This window comes from Rhinolophus ferrumequinum, chromosome 11 (assembly GCF_004115265.2).
Source record: "Rhinolophus ferrumequinum isolate MPI-CBG mRhiFer1 chromosome 11, mRhiFer1_v1.p, whole genome shotgun sequence".
Classification (NCBI taxonomy): Eukaryota; Metazoa; Chordata; class Mammalia; order Chiroptera; family Rhinolophidae; genus Rhinolophus; species Rhinolophus ferrumequinum.
Window position 1 is genome coordinate 4,376,511 of NC_046294.1, and position 20,084 is coordinate 4,396,594.

The 20,084-nt window shown below is 54.3% G+C and overlaps 1 protein-coding gene across 1 annotated transcript in view; it reads right to left on the reverse strand.

Annotated features, from left to right (window-relative positions):
• Nucleotides 1-15,573, reverse strand: part of LRP5 (LDL receptor related protein 5) — a 103,598-nt gene extending 88,025 nt beyond the window's left edge. Inside the window, exon 1 of the mRNA XM_033119194.1 lies at nucleotides 15,383-15,573. Coding sequence (XP_032975085.1) covers nucleotides 15,383-15,458 — 76 coding nt within the window. The 5' untranslated portion in view covers nucleotides 15,459-15,573. The remainder of the gene's footprint in view (nucleotides 1-15,382) is intronic.
• Between the last annotated feature and the right edge of the window lie 4,511 nt (nucleotides 15,574-20,084).

Here is a 20,084-nt window from a genome sequence, read left to right on the forward strand (position 1 = left end):
AAAGACTAAGAGTAACAGTCCCGGGATCAGAGTGACTCGGGGGCCCTGAGGGGGCTGGCTGCTGGTCCATTCCGCTGGAAGGAGAGTCAGTAGCTTTCAGCCAAAGAACCGAGGCCCCATTCAAACGGCCATAAGGTTCCTACAGGAGGTAGGGCCACCCAAGAGAGTGGTTCTGATGGCACTGACCCTCTCCAGGCCTCAGTTTCCACATCTGCTAAATGAGGAGATTGAGGTCTGGGCTCAGCACCAAGCTTATTTAAATGTACTTGGGGCTCTTCAGCCAATTTCCTTTAGAGATGAAATAAAACACTTTTATAATTCGAATGACGATTAAGAGGCAGGCAGTAGAGCCTCAGTCTGTCCATTTTAGTGCCTGCGTGACCCTGAGCAAGTTCCTCAGGCTCTCCCACCCTCAGTTCCCTCATCTCTACAACAGGGGTAGTGATGGCACCCAGCCCCCACAGCGGCAGAAAGGATTAAATGAGTCAATCAATGAACTTTTTTTAGAACCTGCCGGTTCCAATGCACACGTGCAATAAATGTTAGCTGTTTTTATCTATTAAGTTGAGATATTTGTATCTCGGGGGTTCTAAGGCAGGATGCATTGACCGAAAAATAAAGATTTTCATTAAATGCATGCCCCACGTAAAGCAACACCATAGATTATTCTTAATGGAGACTAGTTTCCAAACCGCCCAGAGTGCAAGCTTTTACAGGTCTGTTAGCTGTCCTTGGAAATCAACCAAGGAGGCACCTCTGAGGATACTGTGTGTGTATGTGCACGTGTGTGTATGTGTGTGGTTCACAGCCGCCCAAAGGAGCAGTACATGCACACACACACACACACACACACACACACACTCAATCTCAAGAAAACCGCGACAGACCGAGCAGCCAGGGGCCCCATTGGACTCTGGGGACACCCACTCAGTCCTACCTGGCTCTCCCGCCAACTCTACATCTGCACTGTGTCCTAGAGACCTGTCCTTTGGATGGGGACCAGTGTTGGATGCCAGAAAGATGGGGGGGGATAAAAAAGAGGAAAGGGGCCAGATCAACTGCAGGTAACAGATCCAGTACCAAGACCCAGGGTCCAGGAATGCAGCGCAGATGCAAACATTTGGCTAGCTCAAGGCCACACAGCAAACCCAAGGACCCAGAACAAAGGCCGGCACCTCTGTGGTACCTCTAAGCCACCACCCTGCAAGTTACCACCATGGGCCAGCGGACCGCCAAACCCCTGAAAGTCAGCGGATCTCTACCCGGGCTGGCAGAGACCGGCCGTTTCCCCTCAGGCGGGAGAAACCCTCCCCAGGCCCACTGGCGTTTTCCCCGCGTGCTTACAGAGATCTCATTGTTCTGCCTGCAGAGGAAACTGGAGAACTGAGCTCAGAGTGCATTTTGGAACTGGCAGAAAAGAACATCTGGGAAAGGAAACACATTTCAGAAACAAACATACCTTTGTACCAGCTTTTATTTTCTTGAAGTGTTGCACAAAAATCATAATAATGAAGACGTGCCAATTTTACCATCACACTGCAAAATCTCCTTTTTATGGGGCAAAATTGGGAGGCTCTGCTTTCAAATGATCTCCTGTTTCTGGGGGGGAAAGCACCACCTGGGTGCCGAGGTCCACAGGCTGACACCCAGAGCCAAAGAAAAACACCTCAGGCTCAAGACACGTCTGTCCCGTGCGACGTGGACAAATGAAAACCATCACATGAAAGAAAACTCAAACGCCCTCCCCGTGGTTTGCTTGGAACCTCTTGCCTGCTGGTACCTGCTGAAGCCCCTGACGTGCTGACGTTCTTCGAGGAGCTGGCATCTCACAGAGTATCCATGCGGGTTTGGGGGCTGCTTGTAAATTGCAGCACCCAGCACCAGCTCCGATTATCCTGGAAACCAAGGAAACGTCGGGTCTGGAGGTTGGTAAGAATGAGGAGACGCCCATAATTAGGGTTCTGCAGGGCCTAGGGGAACTCCCGCAGTGTGCCGGGGACTCTGCAAACTGGTCCATAAAGATGAAACAGAATTCCCCACGGAGAAAATCGGACGAGCTCCAGGGATGTGTCCATTTCTCTACCCCAGCGCTCCCTTTCTGAGTCACAGCGTGTGAGCTGCTCCCTGTAACTGACATCACTTGTTCCTAACAAGAGATGGGACTACTGTCACCTCATTTTACATACAAGGATATTGAGACAGAAGGGGACAAAGTAACCTGCCCAAAGTCACACCTTAGCTAATCAATGACAAGGGAAGATCAAATGCCCAGGTTCTTCCCACAGTACTTTGAATTCATTTATTTTGCCTAATGGGGAAATCGAATGACCCTGGATCTCTGTGCAGAAGGGTGGGACTAGAGCCACATCCAGACAGTGGATCTGCCCCCTAGGCGCTGCAGGGACCCTCCCGTACGCCCATGAGGAGGCACGACCCGTGGCCTCTGTCTGGGTCCCCACAGGACAGTCGCCTCCCACCCCCTGACCGCACGCCCTCATCCTGTCCAGCAAAACCCTCTGTCCTCCGGAATAAGAGACGCACGCTGCAGCCCGATGCTTCGGAGAAGCAGCCGGGCCAGGCTGGTGGGTCAACAGCCCCTCCTGCTCATCTCTGGGGCGCCCAGAGCAGGTTGGGCTTAGGTACTACAGGCAGGCAGGACGGACAAGGCCCACCTGTTCTCTTCATACTTACAAACAGCGGGAGAGGGACACCTGAACCAAATACGTCCCTGTCACTCGAGGGCCTCACCCATCATGGATTGGGACAATTTCCTAGCTCAGCTCAGCATTCCGGTATGCTGCACCATCCTGCCCAACCAGGCCCCCGCCTGCCAAGGTGGGAAGGGAAGATAACTGCTGTGTAGGACATCGGGCAAGGTCCCCGTCCTCCTCAGACTCAGTGTTCCCATCTGTAGGACAGGGGCATGGACACACCGAGCGCTAAAGCCACAGAGCAATCCAGGAGCACGACTCCACACTCCCCCAGGGACACCCCTCACGGGCACCACACGGGTGCCCTGGGGATTCTAAGCATGGAGCTACACGTCTCCTACGCGACAAGGCCTTGTGCTCCTACGGGCGCGCCTGCCCCTCCCTGCTTCCCTCTGCAAACCCACGTCCCATTCTGAGCCTTATCGGGGGCCGTGGGGACAGCGCCGGCCTCCCTGACTCCAGGGCTGGTATGAAAGTTGAAACGGTGGAAGCATAACCTGCCAGGCAGCAGGAGGCCAACCTGCAGGGAGAGAGGCCGCTGTGCTTTCCCCAGAGGGAGAGACCCACCCAGGTGGCACAGGAGCCAGGCCCGGGCAGCAGGCACGGGAGGAAAGCACTGCTCTCCCTTCACAGACGTCAACTCCGTCGCACACCGCTGTCCGAGGGTCAGCGCATGCTCTACCGCTCTCTGGCCCCGCCTGGGCCAGCCATGAGGACGGGAACCCTGCCTGCCTGTGCTCCTCCTGCTCCCAGGAGCCTAGTTCTGTGCCGGGCACACGGGAGCCAGTCAGCACACACCTGCTAGAGGCTTAAGTCACTCCAGGGCTAGAGGCAACAACAGGAAGTCAAGCAAGCCAGGCGCCTGCCCGGCCAACAAGAGGCAGGTCCTACCTGGGCTCGTGGCCAGAGGGCAGGTGTGGAGGGAGGGCTCCCACCCCGGGCTGCAAAAGAGAGGGTGGTGGGCTGCACCCTCCACGTTACAGACGCAGCCTGGCACACGGCCCGAAGAGCAGCAGCTCTCAGAGTACCTACTGGGCACAGAGCCCAGTCAGCAGTCTAAGGGAAAGGTACTGACCATCCGAGGGACGCCGGGCTCCCTCCTCTGCCTTCAGGGGTAAGCTGGCCGAGTGGGAAGGGGGAGGGCTGCTGGTCAGGCCTCCAGAGGGGAGGCCAGGCCGGCTCGTTAGCAGGCTGTCAGGGAAGAAAGGCAACAGGGGAAGAAGAAAGCAAGGTTCCTAACAATGTCCTGCGCGGCAGAGGATACACTGGAAATGCCTACAAATAGACAGAATAGATGGATGGTCTCCAGATGAAGGAGTGAAGCAGAAACGCCCGCTGGCCACACCTCTGACGGCAGAGGCCGGACGAGTGCGCCTTCAGACGTCTGTACCTACTCCCCATCGCCGGGCTCCAGAGCCCACCCCACCAGGCCTCCAGCTACAAAATAAATGCCAGCTTTACCTAGGCAAGGAAACAGATCCAGTCCTGGAGGCAATTAACCAACTCAACGCTCCACCTTCTAATTGGTGATGGGCAGAGGGGTCCACCCAGCTGAGATGCTTTCCACCAGGCTGGCCACCTTGCAGTTGAGTAGAACCTGATTCCAGGACCCCGAGGGCTCTCTCCCCAGAGAATAATGATAATTGCCATAATAATCCTAATAGCTAATAATTATTGAGCGCTCACCAAAGGCGACCTGTGCTAAGCACTTTACGGCCTCGCCCCACTGCGTCCTCAGGCCTGTCTGTGTGGGGGCGCTATGATTATACCCCAACGGGGGAGGAAACGGAGGCCCAGAGGGGTTAACTTTCTTGCCCATGGCGGCAGAGCTGAGTGGAGCCAGGAATGTGAGCCAAGCCGGAACAGGTGGAGGGGCCCTGGATTCCAGGCCCAGGGGCTGGGCGGGCTCGCTGCTGGGATTCCTCTGGCAGCCCCCTCAGCTGTTCACAGCAAAACTGGGGGGGGGGGTGCAGCTGGGAAGGAGGCTGGGGCTCAGCATGGCCTCAATCTGGAGGTGCCTGAGACAGCAGCTCTGCTCAGAGGCCAGCACACACCATGCCACGGTGGCCTGCAGGAGTCCCACTGGAGAGCAGGTTGGGCTTAGGTACCACGTTGGGCTTAGGTACTACAGGCAGGCAGGACGGACAAGGCCCACCTGTTCTCTTCACACTTACAAACAGCGGGAGAGGGACACCTAAACCAAGTACGTCCCTGTCACTCGAAGGCCTCACCCATCATGGATTGGGACAACTTCCTAGCTCAGCTCAGCATTCCGATATGCTGCACCATCCTGCTCTGCTGATGAGCTAGTGAAGCTTGGAAAGACACTGAACCTCCCCTTCCCCCCCTGTCAAGAACACAACACCCCCTGAGATCCCAGACACTTAAGCCCCTATCATGGTAAAATCGGATTAGTCATTAAATGCCTGGAAAGCCTGGAAAACTCCCCCCTCACAGGCCCACGGTGGGGCAGTTCCCTAACACCATCCTTCCCAGGGTGGGGGCTAGTGCGTGGGGTGGGGTCCCACATTCGGCCACATTCCATCCTGGCCCCTCCACCTGTTCCGGCTTGGCTCACGTTCCTGGTTCCATGCAACTTTGTGGCCGTGGGCAAGAACGTTAACCCCTCCGGTCCTCGGTTTCCTCACCTGTTGGGGTATAATCATAGCACCCCCACACAGACAGGCCTGAGGACACAGTGGAGCGAGGCGTAAACGAAGGTCTTGGTGCACGGAGGACGCTAAGGAAGGTCCGTCCATGTGCTCGGGAACTGGGCACACAGAGACACACACGCCAGCGGGAGAAGGGCTGGCCTGAGAGAGCGCTCCGAGCGGGCCTGTCCGGAGCGAGCGCCTGCCTGAAGCCCAGCGCTCACTCACAGCCAGACCAGCCTGGACCTTGGAGCAGACCCGCCTCACCCTCCAAAACAGTATTCCCGCCCGGGGCCACAGCCCAAGGAGCCATGAGGTGTGCTGGCTCCAAGAGGTGCTTTCAATGCTGAAAAGCCAAATGGAAACTGCTGGGTGAGGGAATAATGGAAACCCTGCAACAGAACTGCGACCAGATCTGCTTGGCAATCGTGCACGTCTGGGATCAATAAGCAGGAAAGTTTATTATTTAACAAATGTACTTTCCTTGAAAGTATACAATCTCTCAACCAGAGGGAAATTTTTTTAAAAAACTAGAAATGGGAGCCCAAAGGATGGAAACTGCTCTCTCTCCTGCTCTCCTATCTCGAGCAATCCTCCATACATCTCACCGTTCGCTGCTCAAGCATATTCTGAGCGGTGGGGAGATTAACTGAAAATACGTAAGCCTTCAGCCGGCCATCCCACCAGCCTGCTGCACAACGTCTGGGGAACACGCAGAGACCACCCTAGCAGCAGACAGACCCACACTGGGCCTACCCTGTCTCTAAGCCTCCCCACGGACACAGCACCCTGTACCCAGCCTAGCAGAACAAGGACCTGGGCAAAGGATGACATGCTTTAGGGCTGCTCTGGTCACAGATATCAACCAGGTGGTCACCAGCTCCGCAGGGAGAGGCAGTGCTGTGGCCACAGCCTGCACCAAAATGACCAGGAGCACACTCCCCTCTGGACAAGGGACACAAACAAGTCCCCTGCACTGGAGGCTGCTCCCTGGCAGGGCTAGAGGTCCAGCATCTCAGCCCTTGTGAATTGACAGTCCACTTGGCCCACGGGAGAAGAGAACTCTGTGCAAACGCAGGTGACACCATAAAGCCAGTGCAAACCCCCCTGCGACACTCCAAGTGGACAGTCAGCAGTGCAAGGGTCCTGCCCAACGTAGGGGTTGCAGCAGTGAGCCAGGCAAGGATGGAGGGCTGCAGTGGCCACAGCAGGTGTCATGAGCATCTTGAAGAAGGGGACAGTGGCAGGGGAGGCCCACGGCAGCCAGGGCTGGGAACTGGCACTGCCTGCTTGCCCACAATACAGCACAAACCACACCCCCCCACACACACACACACCCCCCAGTCAACCAGGCACTAAGCAAACTCACGCAGAGACCTGGGCAGTGACAACTCAGCTGGAAGGCACCCAGACACCAGAGCTGGCCGGGCCACGTGCTCCGGCGGCTTTTAATGCCCCACTGAGCAATTTCCTGAGAGTTTGGCTAGGCAGGTACCGCCTCCTCATCTGGGCTAATGGACGGGTACAGCCTGGGGAAGAAATTAAAGTTGCTCACATTTTGTTCTGGAATGAGCTAGGGGAGGGGAGCAATAATTTACGTGGTAATTATACTTGCCTTCGGGTAACGCTGGAATTAGTTGCGTTAGCGATTGTTTCCTGAGCAGACGCTGTGTGAGCGAGGCAGCAGGATCGTCTCAGGCAACTCAGCACAAACGTCACCTCTGAAGCACTCCAGGTGCTGACAGAAACCAAAAACGTGCAGGCTCGCTCCGTCGCAGCCACAGATGAATTTATGTCCACAACCAGAGACCTGCTTGCTTGTGGGAGACCACTTCTAAAGTCCAGCTCTCGGACACCTGTTGAATGTCACCATTTACTGTCCCCAGATGAAGAGATCAAAGGATGGAACCCGATAGGCTGACTCTGAAGTTTATCGCAAAAGAGTAAATGTACAAGAGTCCACACAAAGATTTTCAAAAGAGCAATGAAGGGGGAATTGCACAATTGATCTCAAAATACACTGATGCTACAGAGACTCAAACAATAGCCCTACTGATACAGAAAGACACCCACAGGTCAACAGAGAACAGAAGGTTCCAGAAAAAAAACAGCCAAGCATCTGTGGACACTGTACATGAAAGAGTGGCATTTTAAATTAATGGAGATAGGATGAGCCTGTCAGTTAAGGTCTTGGGACCCCTCCCTGTCTACTTACTGAGGGGGGAGGTGGCAGGGACAGTTCATACTGTACCCCCCGCCTTAAAAAGCAGACAAAAGAATTTCTGAATATAAAACACAAAACCCAGAGAAAAACCTAGGGGAACAAAAACCATATAACAAAGAATTGATGTCCACACCAAATAAAGAGTTCCCACAAAGCAATAAGAAAAAGATAAACAACTTGACAGAAAAATGGGCTAAGGAGAAGAGTAGGCAATACGCAGAAAAATAAATATGGCCAATCAGCCGGTAACAAGGGAAATGCAAGTCAAAATGCATTATAGTTTTAACCAAATTGATTTTGAAAAATAGAATCTGGTAATTGCTAGCTTCGGAGAGGATACGGGAAAGCACATTCTCTCACTGATGCCTGGTAGGGTATAAATTGGGTATAAAATTCCTCCAAAAGGGCTTTTGCACACATGAAAATGGGTAAAATGGTTAAAAGGGCCTTTGGAGGAATTTGTGAGTATCTTTGTAAACTTATAAGTGGATATACTCTTTGACAAGGAATGTATCCTACGGAAATGCTTGCATACACGTGCACAAGTGTGAACCATGCCGTTCACTGTGTCAGGCCTTGCAACAGAGCCTGGAAATACATAAATGCCCTTGAACTGGGGCAAGGCCCTGATGTACGGTACACCTGTACTGTGAAATAGTACTTGGCTTTTAAAAAGAATGACGACCTACAAGTAAAGATATAGAAAACGGTTTTGATAAGTTAGCAAGTGAAAAAGACACGCTATAGGATGATAGGGAGTGACTGGATTTATGCAAAAGATAGGAGTACATGTTCAAAAAAATGTAACACGTGAAAAAAAAACGTATTAAAGGTCTGGTCATCTTGGAGAAGAGAACTAAAACAGGCAACAAACCATCGTCACAAAAGAGGGGACCATGGTCCATGCTTAAGCTGTTTATATGTATTCATGGATATATTGCATTTAAAACATATACAGAGGGTGCCAAAGAAATGTATACACATTTTAAGAAAGGAAAAACCTGTATTAATTGTAATACTCAATATATACCGATACCAAAAGATGAATACAGGTCACGTTTGACTTCTGCGATTACAAGAGGTGCTCAAACTGGTTCCCATCAGCGTCCAGACACTTCTGATTACAGCCAGCTACTGCTTGTGCATAGATAACATCTCTTAAAAATGTGTGTACATTTTTTGGGTACCCCTGGTATATATTTGTAAAAGAAAGTGGCCAACAAGCACATGTAAAGATGCTCAATGCCATTAGCCACCAGGAACACGCAACTCAAAGCCACAACCAGGTACCACGTCACACCTACTAGGACGGCTGGAACTAAAAAAGGAGAAAAGAAGTGCTGGCTGGATTGGAGAGACTGGAATTCCTGTGCGTTGCAGATGGAAATGCAAAACGGTGCAGCCTCTGTGGAAGACAGTTTGATGGTTCCTCAAAATATTAAACACAGAACTGCCCCTGTGATCCAGCACTTCCAAAAGTGCAAGCAGGGACTCAAACAGACACTTGTACCCCCATGATCACGGCAGCATCCTTCCCAGTAGCCCGAGGTGGAAACAAGCCAAGTGTCCATCAGGGATGAACGGATACACCAAGTATGTTCCATCCACACAATGGAATATTATTCAGTCATAAAAAGGAACGGTGCTTCCACACACACAACTTGGATGAACCTTGAAAACATTACACGGAAAGCAATAAGCCAGACACAAAAGGACAAATAGTGGCCAACTCCACGAGGAGGTACCTAGAGTAGATAAATGCCTAGACACAGAAAAGCAGATTGGAAGTGCCCAGGGGCTGCAGAGCAGGGGGAATGGGGAATGCTTAACGGGTGCAGTTTCCATCTGGGGTAATAAAAACACTGGGGAATAGACAGAGGTGATGTTTGCACAACACTGTGAATGCAATTAATGCCACTGAATTGTACACATAAAAATGGTGAAAATGGCAAATTTTATGTCACATATATTTTACCACTATAAAAAAGTGGCTCTGAATTTAAAAGAATCAAAAAGGAAAGGGGGAAGGCAGATCCCAGGACAGTAGTTTTTCAGCCAGGCCAGCAGAAACCGCCGGATCTAAGGATCCCCAGGGGCCCACACCTGCTCCCATGGAGCGCACTGTGTGCCGTGCCAGGCATGAGGGGACCCTGGGGACAGTTCTGGGCCTCAGCTCCAGGGACAGTTCCCTATGTGACGGCAACCAGCAGGCCAGACACAGGAGGGTAAGTGTCAGCCTGGCGAGGGCTGGTCAGCCCGCCCACTCGGCCCACCCCTGCTGCCCAGTCCCACAGAGAAAGCCTGAACACTACCAGCTTGGACCCTGAAGTTTCACACAGCCCCATGCAGTGGGTACCACTGGCATCATGTTTTACAGATGAAGAGCCTGAGGCACAGCAAGCTGAGTGACCTGCCAACCTCACACGGGCAGTCTGGCAGCTCGGCCCCTGGGCCCTGTCTCCAGGGCCTCTGAGGACAGAGTTCTGATGACCACCAAAGGCCTTGTGGGCAGTTGTGAGTACTGGTGGGGCCCTTGGCAGAATGGCACGGTGCGGTGGCCAGCGAGGGGCCCAGACGGGGAGGTCCAGCTCAGCCACACGCTGAGGCTCTGGGTCCAGGCCAGCCTGCAGGCCACCACCTCGCTATGCCTCTAGGGAGCCCTCTCTACCCGTCCCGGCCCAGACAGCCCCCTCTTAAGCTGCACGGTCCCAGCACACCCAGCACTGCTAGCGCCAGAGGGCAACAGACTTCCTGGGAGAGAAGCCTTCATCAGATTCTCCGAGGGACATGAGAGACCCCCAAAAGGCTAAACCACTCTCCTCCCTGAGCAAATCCTCGCTTCAGTTTAGCCACTAGAAAAATTACATCAAGGCAAACTGAAAGCACTCACACAGTGTATGTTGAATTAAATACTGACCAATAAAGCAAATAAAATACTCAGGAAGTAGTATCTCCCCACCTCCTCACAGGTGACGCCACCATGACAACCTCCAGGGGGTCCAAAGCAAGAGACAAAGGACATGTGACCTGGGCAGACTGATCACAACCCGAGGTTCCAGTGCCAGGTGGCTGCTGCTACCTCAAGAGCACGAGGCGAATACTACCAGGCAGGGTGAGCCAGTGGGCAGGCCAGTGGAGAGCTAACTGTCCCCTACTGGGTGACAGGCAAACTGGGACAAATTAGAAACCAAAGACTGGCCCCAGAGCCACACAGATAACCGGCCTGCTCGGGGCTCAAGACTGGGCAGAACTAATGTGGGCAAGGGTGCGCCCTGGTTGGCACATGCCCCACGTGGCTTAGAGGCACAGAGGTTCCCCACTTACCGGGGAAGGGCCAGCAGCCAGGTCTGCTCCCGGCTGGGGCTCTGGCCTGGATCGGGGCTGCCAGCCACCCTTCACGGGCAAATGAGCACCAGACACCGACACCCAACATCTCACACCACCTTCCGGCCTCCAACTGAATGAGGGTAGTAGGACTTGGAACCTCGGGGCGCTTTTAAAAGGGAACCTGGAGGCCTAGAACAGAACCTCTCATGTCCTTCACACAATGGCCTGTCCAAAGAACAACCTCCATCCGGGTCCCTCCTGACACTGGCTCCTGAACCCCAACTAGTTTTGCAGATGACGAAACAGGCTGAGAGCTAGCAAACTGCTTTCCAGAGCTAAAGAGAAAGCAGAGACCAGCCTGGCGCAGCGGGCGGGACCCTGGGCCGGCTCTTTGTGCAACCGCAGCTGCCTCTGCATGTCAGCACTTGGACCCGTGCTGTCCCTGGGACGGCCCTGCAGAGGGGGCCTGTCTCCAGCACACACACCACCACTTTCTGAGCAAATGTGTCAACAGGCCCCCAAAGGGAAGGGGCCGGACACAGCCCCTCACTCCCAACAGAGCCTCCCAGTTTTGAGAGTGGGCTAAGTGACCTCATAAGCCACAAATATCCAGTTTCGCTCAGGGCTTCTGTAACACTGAACATGGCACTGACTCTACCTCCCAGCACCCCTGCTCCCCCAGAGGCCAGCACCAGCCCTTAACTTGTCCCCTCTGCCCCCTTCCCCATCAGCTCTCACGTCTCTGAACCAAGGCGGGAGCAGCTAAATGCTAACCTGCCCAAGTCCTTGCCCAGCCTAAAATAGCTTCCACTGTCCTAACCCCACGGGGACATCACAGCCCCCAGCCTGTGCCCACTGAGAGAAGTACCCAACAATGGGGGAGTGGAAAAGCCAAATGTGCTTTATCCATCTGATGGAATATCGTTCAGCCGTGAAAAGGAATGGAGTGCTGACACGTGCTCCAAAGCGGATGCACCTCAAAACCGTAAAACTAAATAAGTGAAAAGGCCAGGAGAAAAGGTCACATAGCGTAGGAGTCCATGTAGATGAAATTCCAGAACAGACAGAAAGCCGACTGGTAAGCAGGGGCAATGGGAGCTACTATGTAATGGGAATGGAGCTTTACTTGGGGGTGATGAAAATGTTTTGGAACTTGATAAAAAATGGTCGTTGTACAACATTGTGAATCTACTAAACGCCACTGAATCGTACACTTGAAAATGGTTAATTTTATGTTATGTGTATGTCTTCTCAATTAAAAAAAAAAAAAAAAAAGGTTAGTTCAACACCTTTCACCTAGGACAGACCTGAATCTAGCATGTGTTTCCTATCCCCCCAACCAAAGTCTTCCAGAAGCTTCCATCGCCTTCTGGCTCACATCCAGACTCTGCAGCGTGATCTGGCCTCTTTCAACGGAGGAGACCACCTGGTCCCTGAGGACAGGGCTCTGGGACTGTGAGGGGGAACCCCTTGGGCCCCCCTCTCCCCTAGCTGTTTAGTCAGCTTCTTTCTCTACACAGAATGGCTGGCAGCAAAGGCTGGGGGCCTCATCTGTCATTCTATCCCCAGCACCTCACACAGGCGCCAAAGAGTAACATCAACCATAATAAGAGCTGGTACAGCGCCAGGCTCGTGTTACTCACTAAACTCATGGTAGGAAGTATTATATTATTAGCCCCATTTTACAGAAGAGAAAACTGAGGCACACAAAGGGAGAGTCAGCTGCCCAAGCTCCCCTCCCAGAGTAGGCAGCAAGGCGCAGATTAGACCCCCAGCCACCTGGGCTCTGTCCACACAGTTCAGCACCGGTCTCTGTGTCACAGCAAGAAATGAGTCAGATAGTAAACGAGATAACCAAGGTCACACAGAGAAGTACAATCCAGACTGTGTAATAACAGCTTCTAGACCTTCCAGACCAGAAAGATCAAGGACCCCGTTACACAACAGAAACTGCAGCTCTGCCACCACCAGTCCCTCACCCGGGACTGGGATGGTGCCAAGGGTTTCTCACACAGCATTTAATGCTCCCAACTGCCTGGGCTTGGGGGGGAACCAGGTGAGGATACTGGATGCAGAGAAGCTAAGTAAGTCGTCCAAAGTCAACCAGCTGCTGAGCATGTATGTAAACCAGGTTGGTCTGACCCCAAGCCCCCCCCCCCCACTTCAGCCCTGACGAGCCCCTGCCATAGGCAGGCAGCCATGCTTCGTCCTCACCTGACTGCACCCCCACACACACCCCCGCCCAACCAGTGTGCAAATTCTGGCAAATGCCTGAGCGGTGACACAGTGCTGCTGAAATTAGACGGGTTCCAAATACGACGGGATCTCCACAGCAAATGCTGGATCGTTTGGGTTGACTGGGGAAATTCTTGGATCCGAACGGGAGGTTACAGGCATGTGGGCCCTGCTTTGAAAAGCACAGAGTCCTTTGGGGGGGGGCTCTCTCAGTGGACTCCACACGGCATTTAGTTTACTCAACAGCCACCCGCTGGGCCCTCCCAGTGGGCCAGTCCTGGACAGGCTGGGCCTGGAGCAAGTGCTGTGGGGACAGAGGGGAGCGGCCTGGGCCATTCCCAGTACCGGGACCAGGAACAAAGGCACTTCCGTGGGCTCACAGCTTCAAATTGCAACAGGAAGCAATCAGGAAAAATAATGAGCTACCAACTTACTGGCTGCACTCCGGACGGATGCATAAATCGAACACAGAAATCAGGGACATACCATATCAAGAACAGCCCCAGGACTTGTCCATCCATTTTAGGCCTGGGTCACCCCATCAGCTGGTGCACTAAAACCCTCGTGCTGACATGCTTCCTAATGTTAAAATAATCAGCTCTATTTCTGCCTCACACACAACTGAACGCCACACACGATTCATCTTCTTAGGGGCTCGAACCACACAACGACAGGCATTCGCCTCCAGGAACCATCACCCCGAAAGGTACAGGAAATCCCAAACTGCAAGGAAGTGCAGATCAACAGAGCCGGCTAAGAAACCCCACCTTTAAAACAAACATCTTCCCAAAAAAAACCCTTTTGCCTCCATGTTCCAGGCATTTCCGGAAAGAAAAGGAGCAGCGTTGGCCTGAACTACCCAGATACTGTCATTGTTTTGTCGTCACCTTGTTTTGCTAGTATCAGACATGGCCGAGAAACGTAAACACGTTCCTGAGAGAGACAAATTTGGGGGGAAACCACTGACAGTCTCTAGGCTTGGGCTAGGAGGCAGGGGGACTTGAGGAAACCATGGCCTCTCTGCAACACCCCCCCCCCCCAAACCTCAGTGGAGGGGCCACAGCCCTGGGAATGTGACCACAGAGCCAGGCCAGTACACCTCGCTGCAATGTCCACACTGGAAATATCCAGAGAGACAGCTGTTTGTCTTGTTTGTCTTGAAGAGGCTCAGACAAAGGCACCCGAGGCCCCCTGCCCCCCCCAAAAAACGGCCACCAGCAGAACAGCAGCCCCAAGAGCACAGGACTTGCTGGCCGTGTCTACTTGGCCAGCCACACTGCAGAAAAACAACACTCACGTCAGAAGATAATGATTTAGGTAGCGAGAGACTTGCTTCAAAAACCACATGGCAATCTCCAAATTAAAAGAACATGTGTAGCGTTTCGCAGGCGCTTAGGTTTCCTGAGCCCTCCCGACCTCAACTCCACCCCTTGGGACACACCAAAAGTTGGAGAGAAAGGTCCCCAGCCCTCCATCTCCCCAAGGCTGTGCCCAACTGAGGCACCAGCACGCTGCCCCACCACGCCACGCTCTGGGACCAGGTCACCCCCGCGGTGGCCCCACACAGTCGGCCCCTGGGGTGGACACGGGCCGGGCGTCACTGTTTGGGGCCCCAGCGGCCAGACGTATCGTCCAGGCACCTGGCAGGTGTCAGTCCGTTTGGAAACCTACTGCGACGCAGATGAAAGGCCAGCGCAACAGGCCAGGCCGCCCCGCGCCCTGTCTCAGAACTTTTTCTGCAACTTAAATCAGTTCTCGGAGCTCGCAGGCCGGCTGCGCGGCCATCGGAAACAGGCTCGCCAAAGAGTTCCCAACGCAGGGCGGCCAGGCCTGTCTCCGGGCCGAAAGTCCCCGCTCGGTGCCTGCCCAGGGTCCCAGCACGGCCTCGCCCGCTGGCTTCACGCGGGCGCACTTCCGAGCGCGCCCCGGGGCCCGGGCAGGTGAGGACCCGCCCGCGCCGCGCCGCACCTGGCGGGGTCGGCGCCGCCTGCGCACCCTCCTCGCCGCCCCGGGACGCTCCGGACGGGCCCGGCGTCCGCGGGAGGGGCCCTGGCGGGCGAGACAAAGGGACCGCGCGCGGCCCCCGGGCAGCGGGGACGGCGGGGAGCAGCGGGGATCCGCGGCGCGCGCCCCAACTCGCCCCCAACTTGTAAAGTGGCTACCGCGCGCCGCGCACTTGGCCGCGGGCCGCCAGGGCGTCCGGGCCATTGTCCCTGCGGCCCGCGCCCACCTACCCGCGGCGGGGGCCAGGCTGCAGCAGAGTGCGAGCAGCAGCAGCGGCGGCGCCGGCCGGGGCGGCGCCGCCTCCATGTTATCCGGGGCCGGCCGGGCCCGCGCCGCGCTCACTCGGGCTCCATGGCGCGGCGCGGCGGCTCCTCGCGCGGCTCCGGCGCCTGCCGCCTCCCCCTCGGGCGCCGCGGACCAGGACGACGGGGGAGGAGGGAGGAGGCGCGGGAGCGGAAGCCGCGCCGCGTCTCCGCCCCCCGCCGCTGCCGCCCGCCCGCGCCCCCCGCGCCGGCCGCGCCCTCCCGCGGGCGCCCCCCGGAGCCGGCCGGCGGCGAGGCGGTCATTGCGCGCTCTCCCCACGGCCCTCCCTGCGCCCCCCGCCTCCCGCGGGGAAGGCCGCCCGGGCTCCTCCCGGCGCAGGGTCGGGCTCGGGGCTTTCACCCCGCAGGGCCCGGGGCCCGGAAGCAGGTGTGTCACCTGTAGGGCCGCAAGTACCTGGTTTTTACCGAGGGGGAAACTGAGGCACAGGGTTGTTGGGTTTTTTTTCGGGGAGGGGACATTGCCCCCGGACACACAGTGAAGCAGATTGGGGGCTGAAAGCCAGGGGCCCCGAGCCAGGTCTGTGCACTTCCCCGCGACCGCAGCCCCCACGGCAGGACCGGGTCGGGCGGCCAGGCGACACCTGTTCGCACTGGTGAGGTCACCCAGGAGGGCAGAGGACGACGGCGAATCGGCGCAGGGCGCGAACAGACTTGTAAGCGGATGAGAGAGTGAGGCAGTAGCTACACGGGCTGGGATTGGGGTGGGCCTAAGGTTTTATTTTTAAACTAAACGGACGCCCTCTACATTCATTGTGGTACAGACTCTGAGCGAAGACACGCTGGTCTTCTCAACATCCTTCTAAGCGGACTGAGCGAGAAAGCCCCTCTAGGATGGCAGACCTCATCTCTGACTCCGCCAAGCAGGCCCTGAGCTCCTCATCTTCCCAGCTCTGGGCCACCTGAGCGTCCAGCTTTGCCTGGACCCTCAGGGCACAGGAGGGACTTAGAGGGAGCACAGCCCCGGCTCTGGAAACCACGGGCCCCAACTCTGGCTCTGCAGCTTCCTAGAATCAGGTGTGCCCTTGGGCAGGTCTAAATATAACCTTCCCGGCACACTTTCCTCCCTTATAAAATAGGGAAGCAGTGCCTACCTTGCAGGTGCGAGAGAACTAGCGGTAAATCACCAAAAACTGATACTCACAGATGCGAATATTCTTCACGTACTTGTGACAACCTTACAAACCTAGTGGTCGGGCAGAACCTCTCTGTCCTGAGTGGGGCTGATATTCTAGGGAGGCAAGCAAAAACAAGAAGACAGATAAATTTAAAATTAAAAAAAAAAACCAAAATACCATTAACAGACTGAGGAATGCCATGAAAAATGAAGATTATTGTACTGCAATGTCTGGGGGAAGTCTGAGGTAGGGAGGTAGAGACGCCTGACAAAGCAGTAGGAGGAGCTAGCTGGAGCCAGTGCAGATCAGACCTGGACCCCAAGAGCAGTGGGGAGCCATCGTGGGTGTTGAGTAGCAAAACCCTTGCTGATTGCTCTCTCACACCCTGTGCCCAACCCTAGAAGCACATCCTGTTGGCTCTACTTTCAAAACAGATGCAGACTCCCGGCTCTTCTCATACCTGTGCTATCACTACCCTTGTTGGGGTCCCCTCTCACCTCCATGGGTCTTCTGCTTCTGCCTTGACCCCCTTCAGCCTAATCTCACAGCCAGAATGAGCCTGTTTAAACAAGTCAGATCACATCCCTTCTTTGCTCAAGAATCTTCTCTGGCTCCCATGTCAGCCAAAGGCTTTATGGCAACTACTGGGCCTGATCTGGCCACACCCTTCCCATTATCTCTCCAACCTCCTCTGCACCCTCCTTCCTCTCCCTCACCCTGCTCCAGACACAATGGCCTCCTCACTGGTCCTCAGACACACCGAGCACACTCTTGCCTCAGGGCCTTTGCACTTGCTGATCTCTCTGCTGGAACTGTTTTACCCCAGTTAGCCACATAGTTTATTTCCCCACATCTTCGGTTGCTCAGCCAGGCCTTCCCTGACCCGCCTTTGAAAATTGTAAACCACACCCCCTGGAACACGCACCCATGCTGCCTCTTCCTGCTGCATTTCTTCGCTTTACTTTTCTCCTTTGCACTGAGCGACATCTGACAGACTAAGTGTTTAAACTTACCTTTCTTCCGTCCAAGAATGGAAGCTCGATGAGAACAGAGACTGTCCTTTGTTTTGTTCCCTGTGTATCCCCTGAACCTAGACCAGGGCCTGGCACATAGTAGGTGCTTACAAAACGTTTGTTGAATGAATGAAGTGAAAACATCTGATTTACATTTATAAAAGGAGCACTCTGGCTGCCAAGTGGGAACAAGATTGTCAGGAGGGAAGAGGGAATGAGGGGACTGGGTACCATAGTAGCCGCCAGGAGAGATGGCAGCTTGGACTGGCAAGGGGTGGGGAGCTCAGGAATGGTGAGAAGGACCTGGATTTGGGATGCTTTAGGAAAAGCAAATGGGGCTCACTAAGGCCACTGGCTGTGGAGAAGAGGGGAAGGGGGCCCGAGGTGGCTCGCCATAGGAACTACGCTAGGTCTAAAGTTCAAGTCAAGTTTCTAAATCTGAGAAGGGATACTGAGGAGCTGAAGACCTTACGCTCAGTTATGCAGATGATTGAAAGTAAAATGATCCAAGAATACAAACAAACAAACATTGGGATTCTTTGTTCTGGAGGAGGAAGGTGGCAAGCTTGATTGTCAGAATGGGAGACTTCAATAAATAGAGAAGAGGGCATTTAAGTCAGGGGATGGCGGAGGCTGGCAGCAGCTCCTGGGGTGCCCTGGGGTTTCCTGTGCCAACTCTTGGGGTGTCAATTGTAGAGACCCCCCCACAGGAAAGGTACTGTGCCCCAGGTCTTCAGGCATCACAGCAATGACTCCATCCAAACTTTGAGAAAAGTCATTTGTAAAGAACAAATGAGAATGAGGTACTATTCTGCAGAATTCCTACATCACAAGGGCAGTAATCTTTACATTCTTCACTAATGTAAGAAGCAGCTGGAGAACGTGTTAGGCTTCCCAGAAGGCTGCCTGTCACAGCTCATCACGCCACGAAAGTTTCCTTAGGTCTCGCGTTTGGAAATGTTCACTCTCAATTTATTCCTCAGATGCAGGTTTCATCCCAGGGAAGTAACAGGGGCTCAGCACCTGTCAGATCTAATAGTTTCTGGGGACAAGGGCTCAATTGGGGTCCATTCAGGGCCCATCGAAAGATGCCACCTCAGCCCCGTGACATTTGGGGAAAGTGCCTTTTTGGTTTCCCTCCCATGCGGGAACATGCTGACTCTGGAGAGTTATTCTGGGCACGAGAGCCCTCCCTCCCGGCAGGCCTGGCGGCTGTGGACAGAGGTGTGCCTTAGGCTCCCAGCATTCCCGGCTCTCTGAACCACGAGCATCTTCCTGAGGGCAGCTCGGTGGAGGAGGGCAGAGGGAATGTCCACTGACCAGCCCATCCCTCAGATCCCAGAGGGCCTCCCCCTGCAACAGCACCACCTCCGAGCAACCTGCTCCAGGAGCAGGCAAGGGGAGGCAGCCACCAGCGCATGGTGGTGGGCAGTGCAAGGCTTAATTGGCAGTGGAGCCACGGCTCCTGTGGAGACAGCTGGGGTGTGAGGGACACGGGCTAAACTTCCCCTCTGAGCCTCAGTTTCCTCATTCATAAAATGGGAATATCTGCTCAACTGTTTATCTCTTAGTGCTGATGTGAACTTCATCCAAGAGAAGATTCATAAAAATGTTCTTTATACTTTGAAGCCCTGCATTCACGTGACTTGTGATTAGTGTGGGCCCACGATAGGGCACAAGAGCAAGTGTGGGTTAGGCAACCCCGCACACTTGCTCTTCTCTCTCCGATAGTTGGCATCCAGCCCTTAGTTTCTGTAGCCCTGAGCTTCCCTCCTCCTGATCTGTGGCTCGTCATGTGACTCGATCCTGGGGGAGCATTAATGCCACGTGACTGTCTGGTGCACCCAGCAGGGTTATTTTCAATACAGATTAAGAAGTTGATATTCAGGTTTGATATCCCTTTTTTAGCTCTTTAAAGACACCTATAGTGGGCTGAATAGTAGCCCCCAAACAGATATGTCCGCACCCTAATCCTGGGAACCTGTGACTGTTAATGTGTTTGGACAGAGGGTCTGTGCAGGTATAATTTAGGTAAGGATCCTAAAACGAGGTCATCCTGGATTATCAGGGTGGGCCCTAAATCCAATGACAATGGGCCTTAATACAGAAAGGCAGAGAGAGGGCTGGCCAGTGTCTAATGCCGAGGTTGCCGGTTCGATTCCCACATGGGCCAGTGAGCTGCGCCCTCCACCACTAGATTGAAGACAACCAGCTGCCGCTGAGCTTCTGGAGGGGTCAGATGGCTCAGTTGGTTAGAGTGCAAGCTCTCGACAAGGTTGCGGGTTCAATTCCGTGTGGGATGGCATGGGATGGTGGGCTGTGCTCCCTGCAACTAAGACTGAAAATGGCAAGTGGACTTGGAGCTGAGATGCGCCCTCCATGACGAGATTGAAGGACAACGACTTGGAGCTGATGGGCCCTGGAGACACACACTGTTCCTCAACAATATTCCCCAACAAAAAAATTAAAATAAAATAAAAA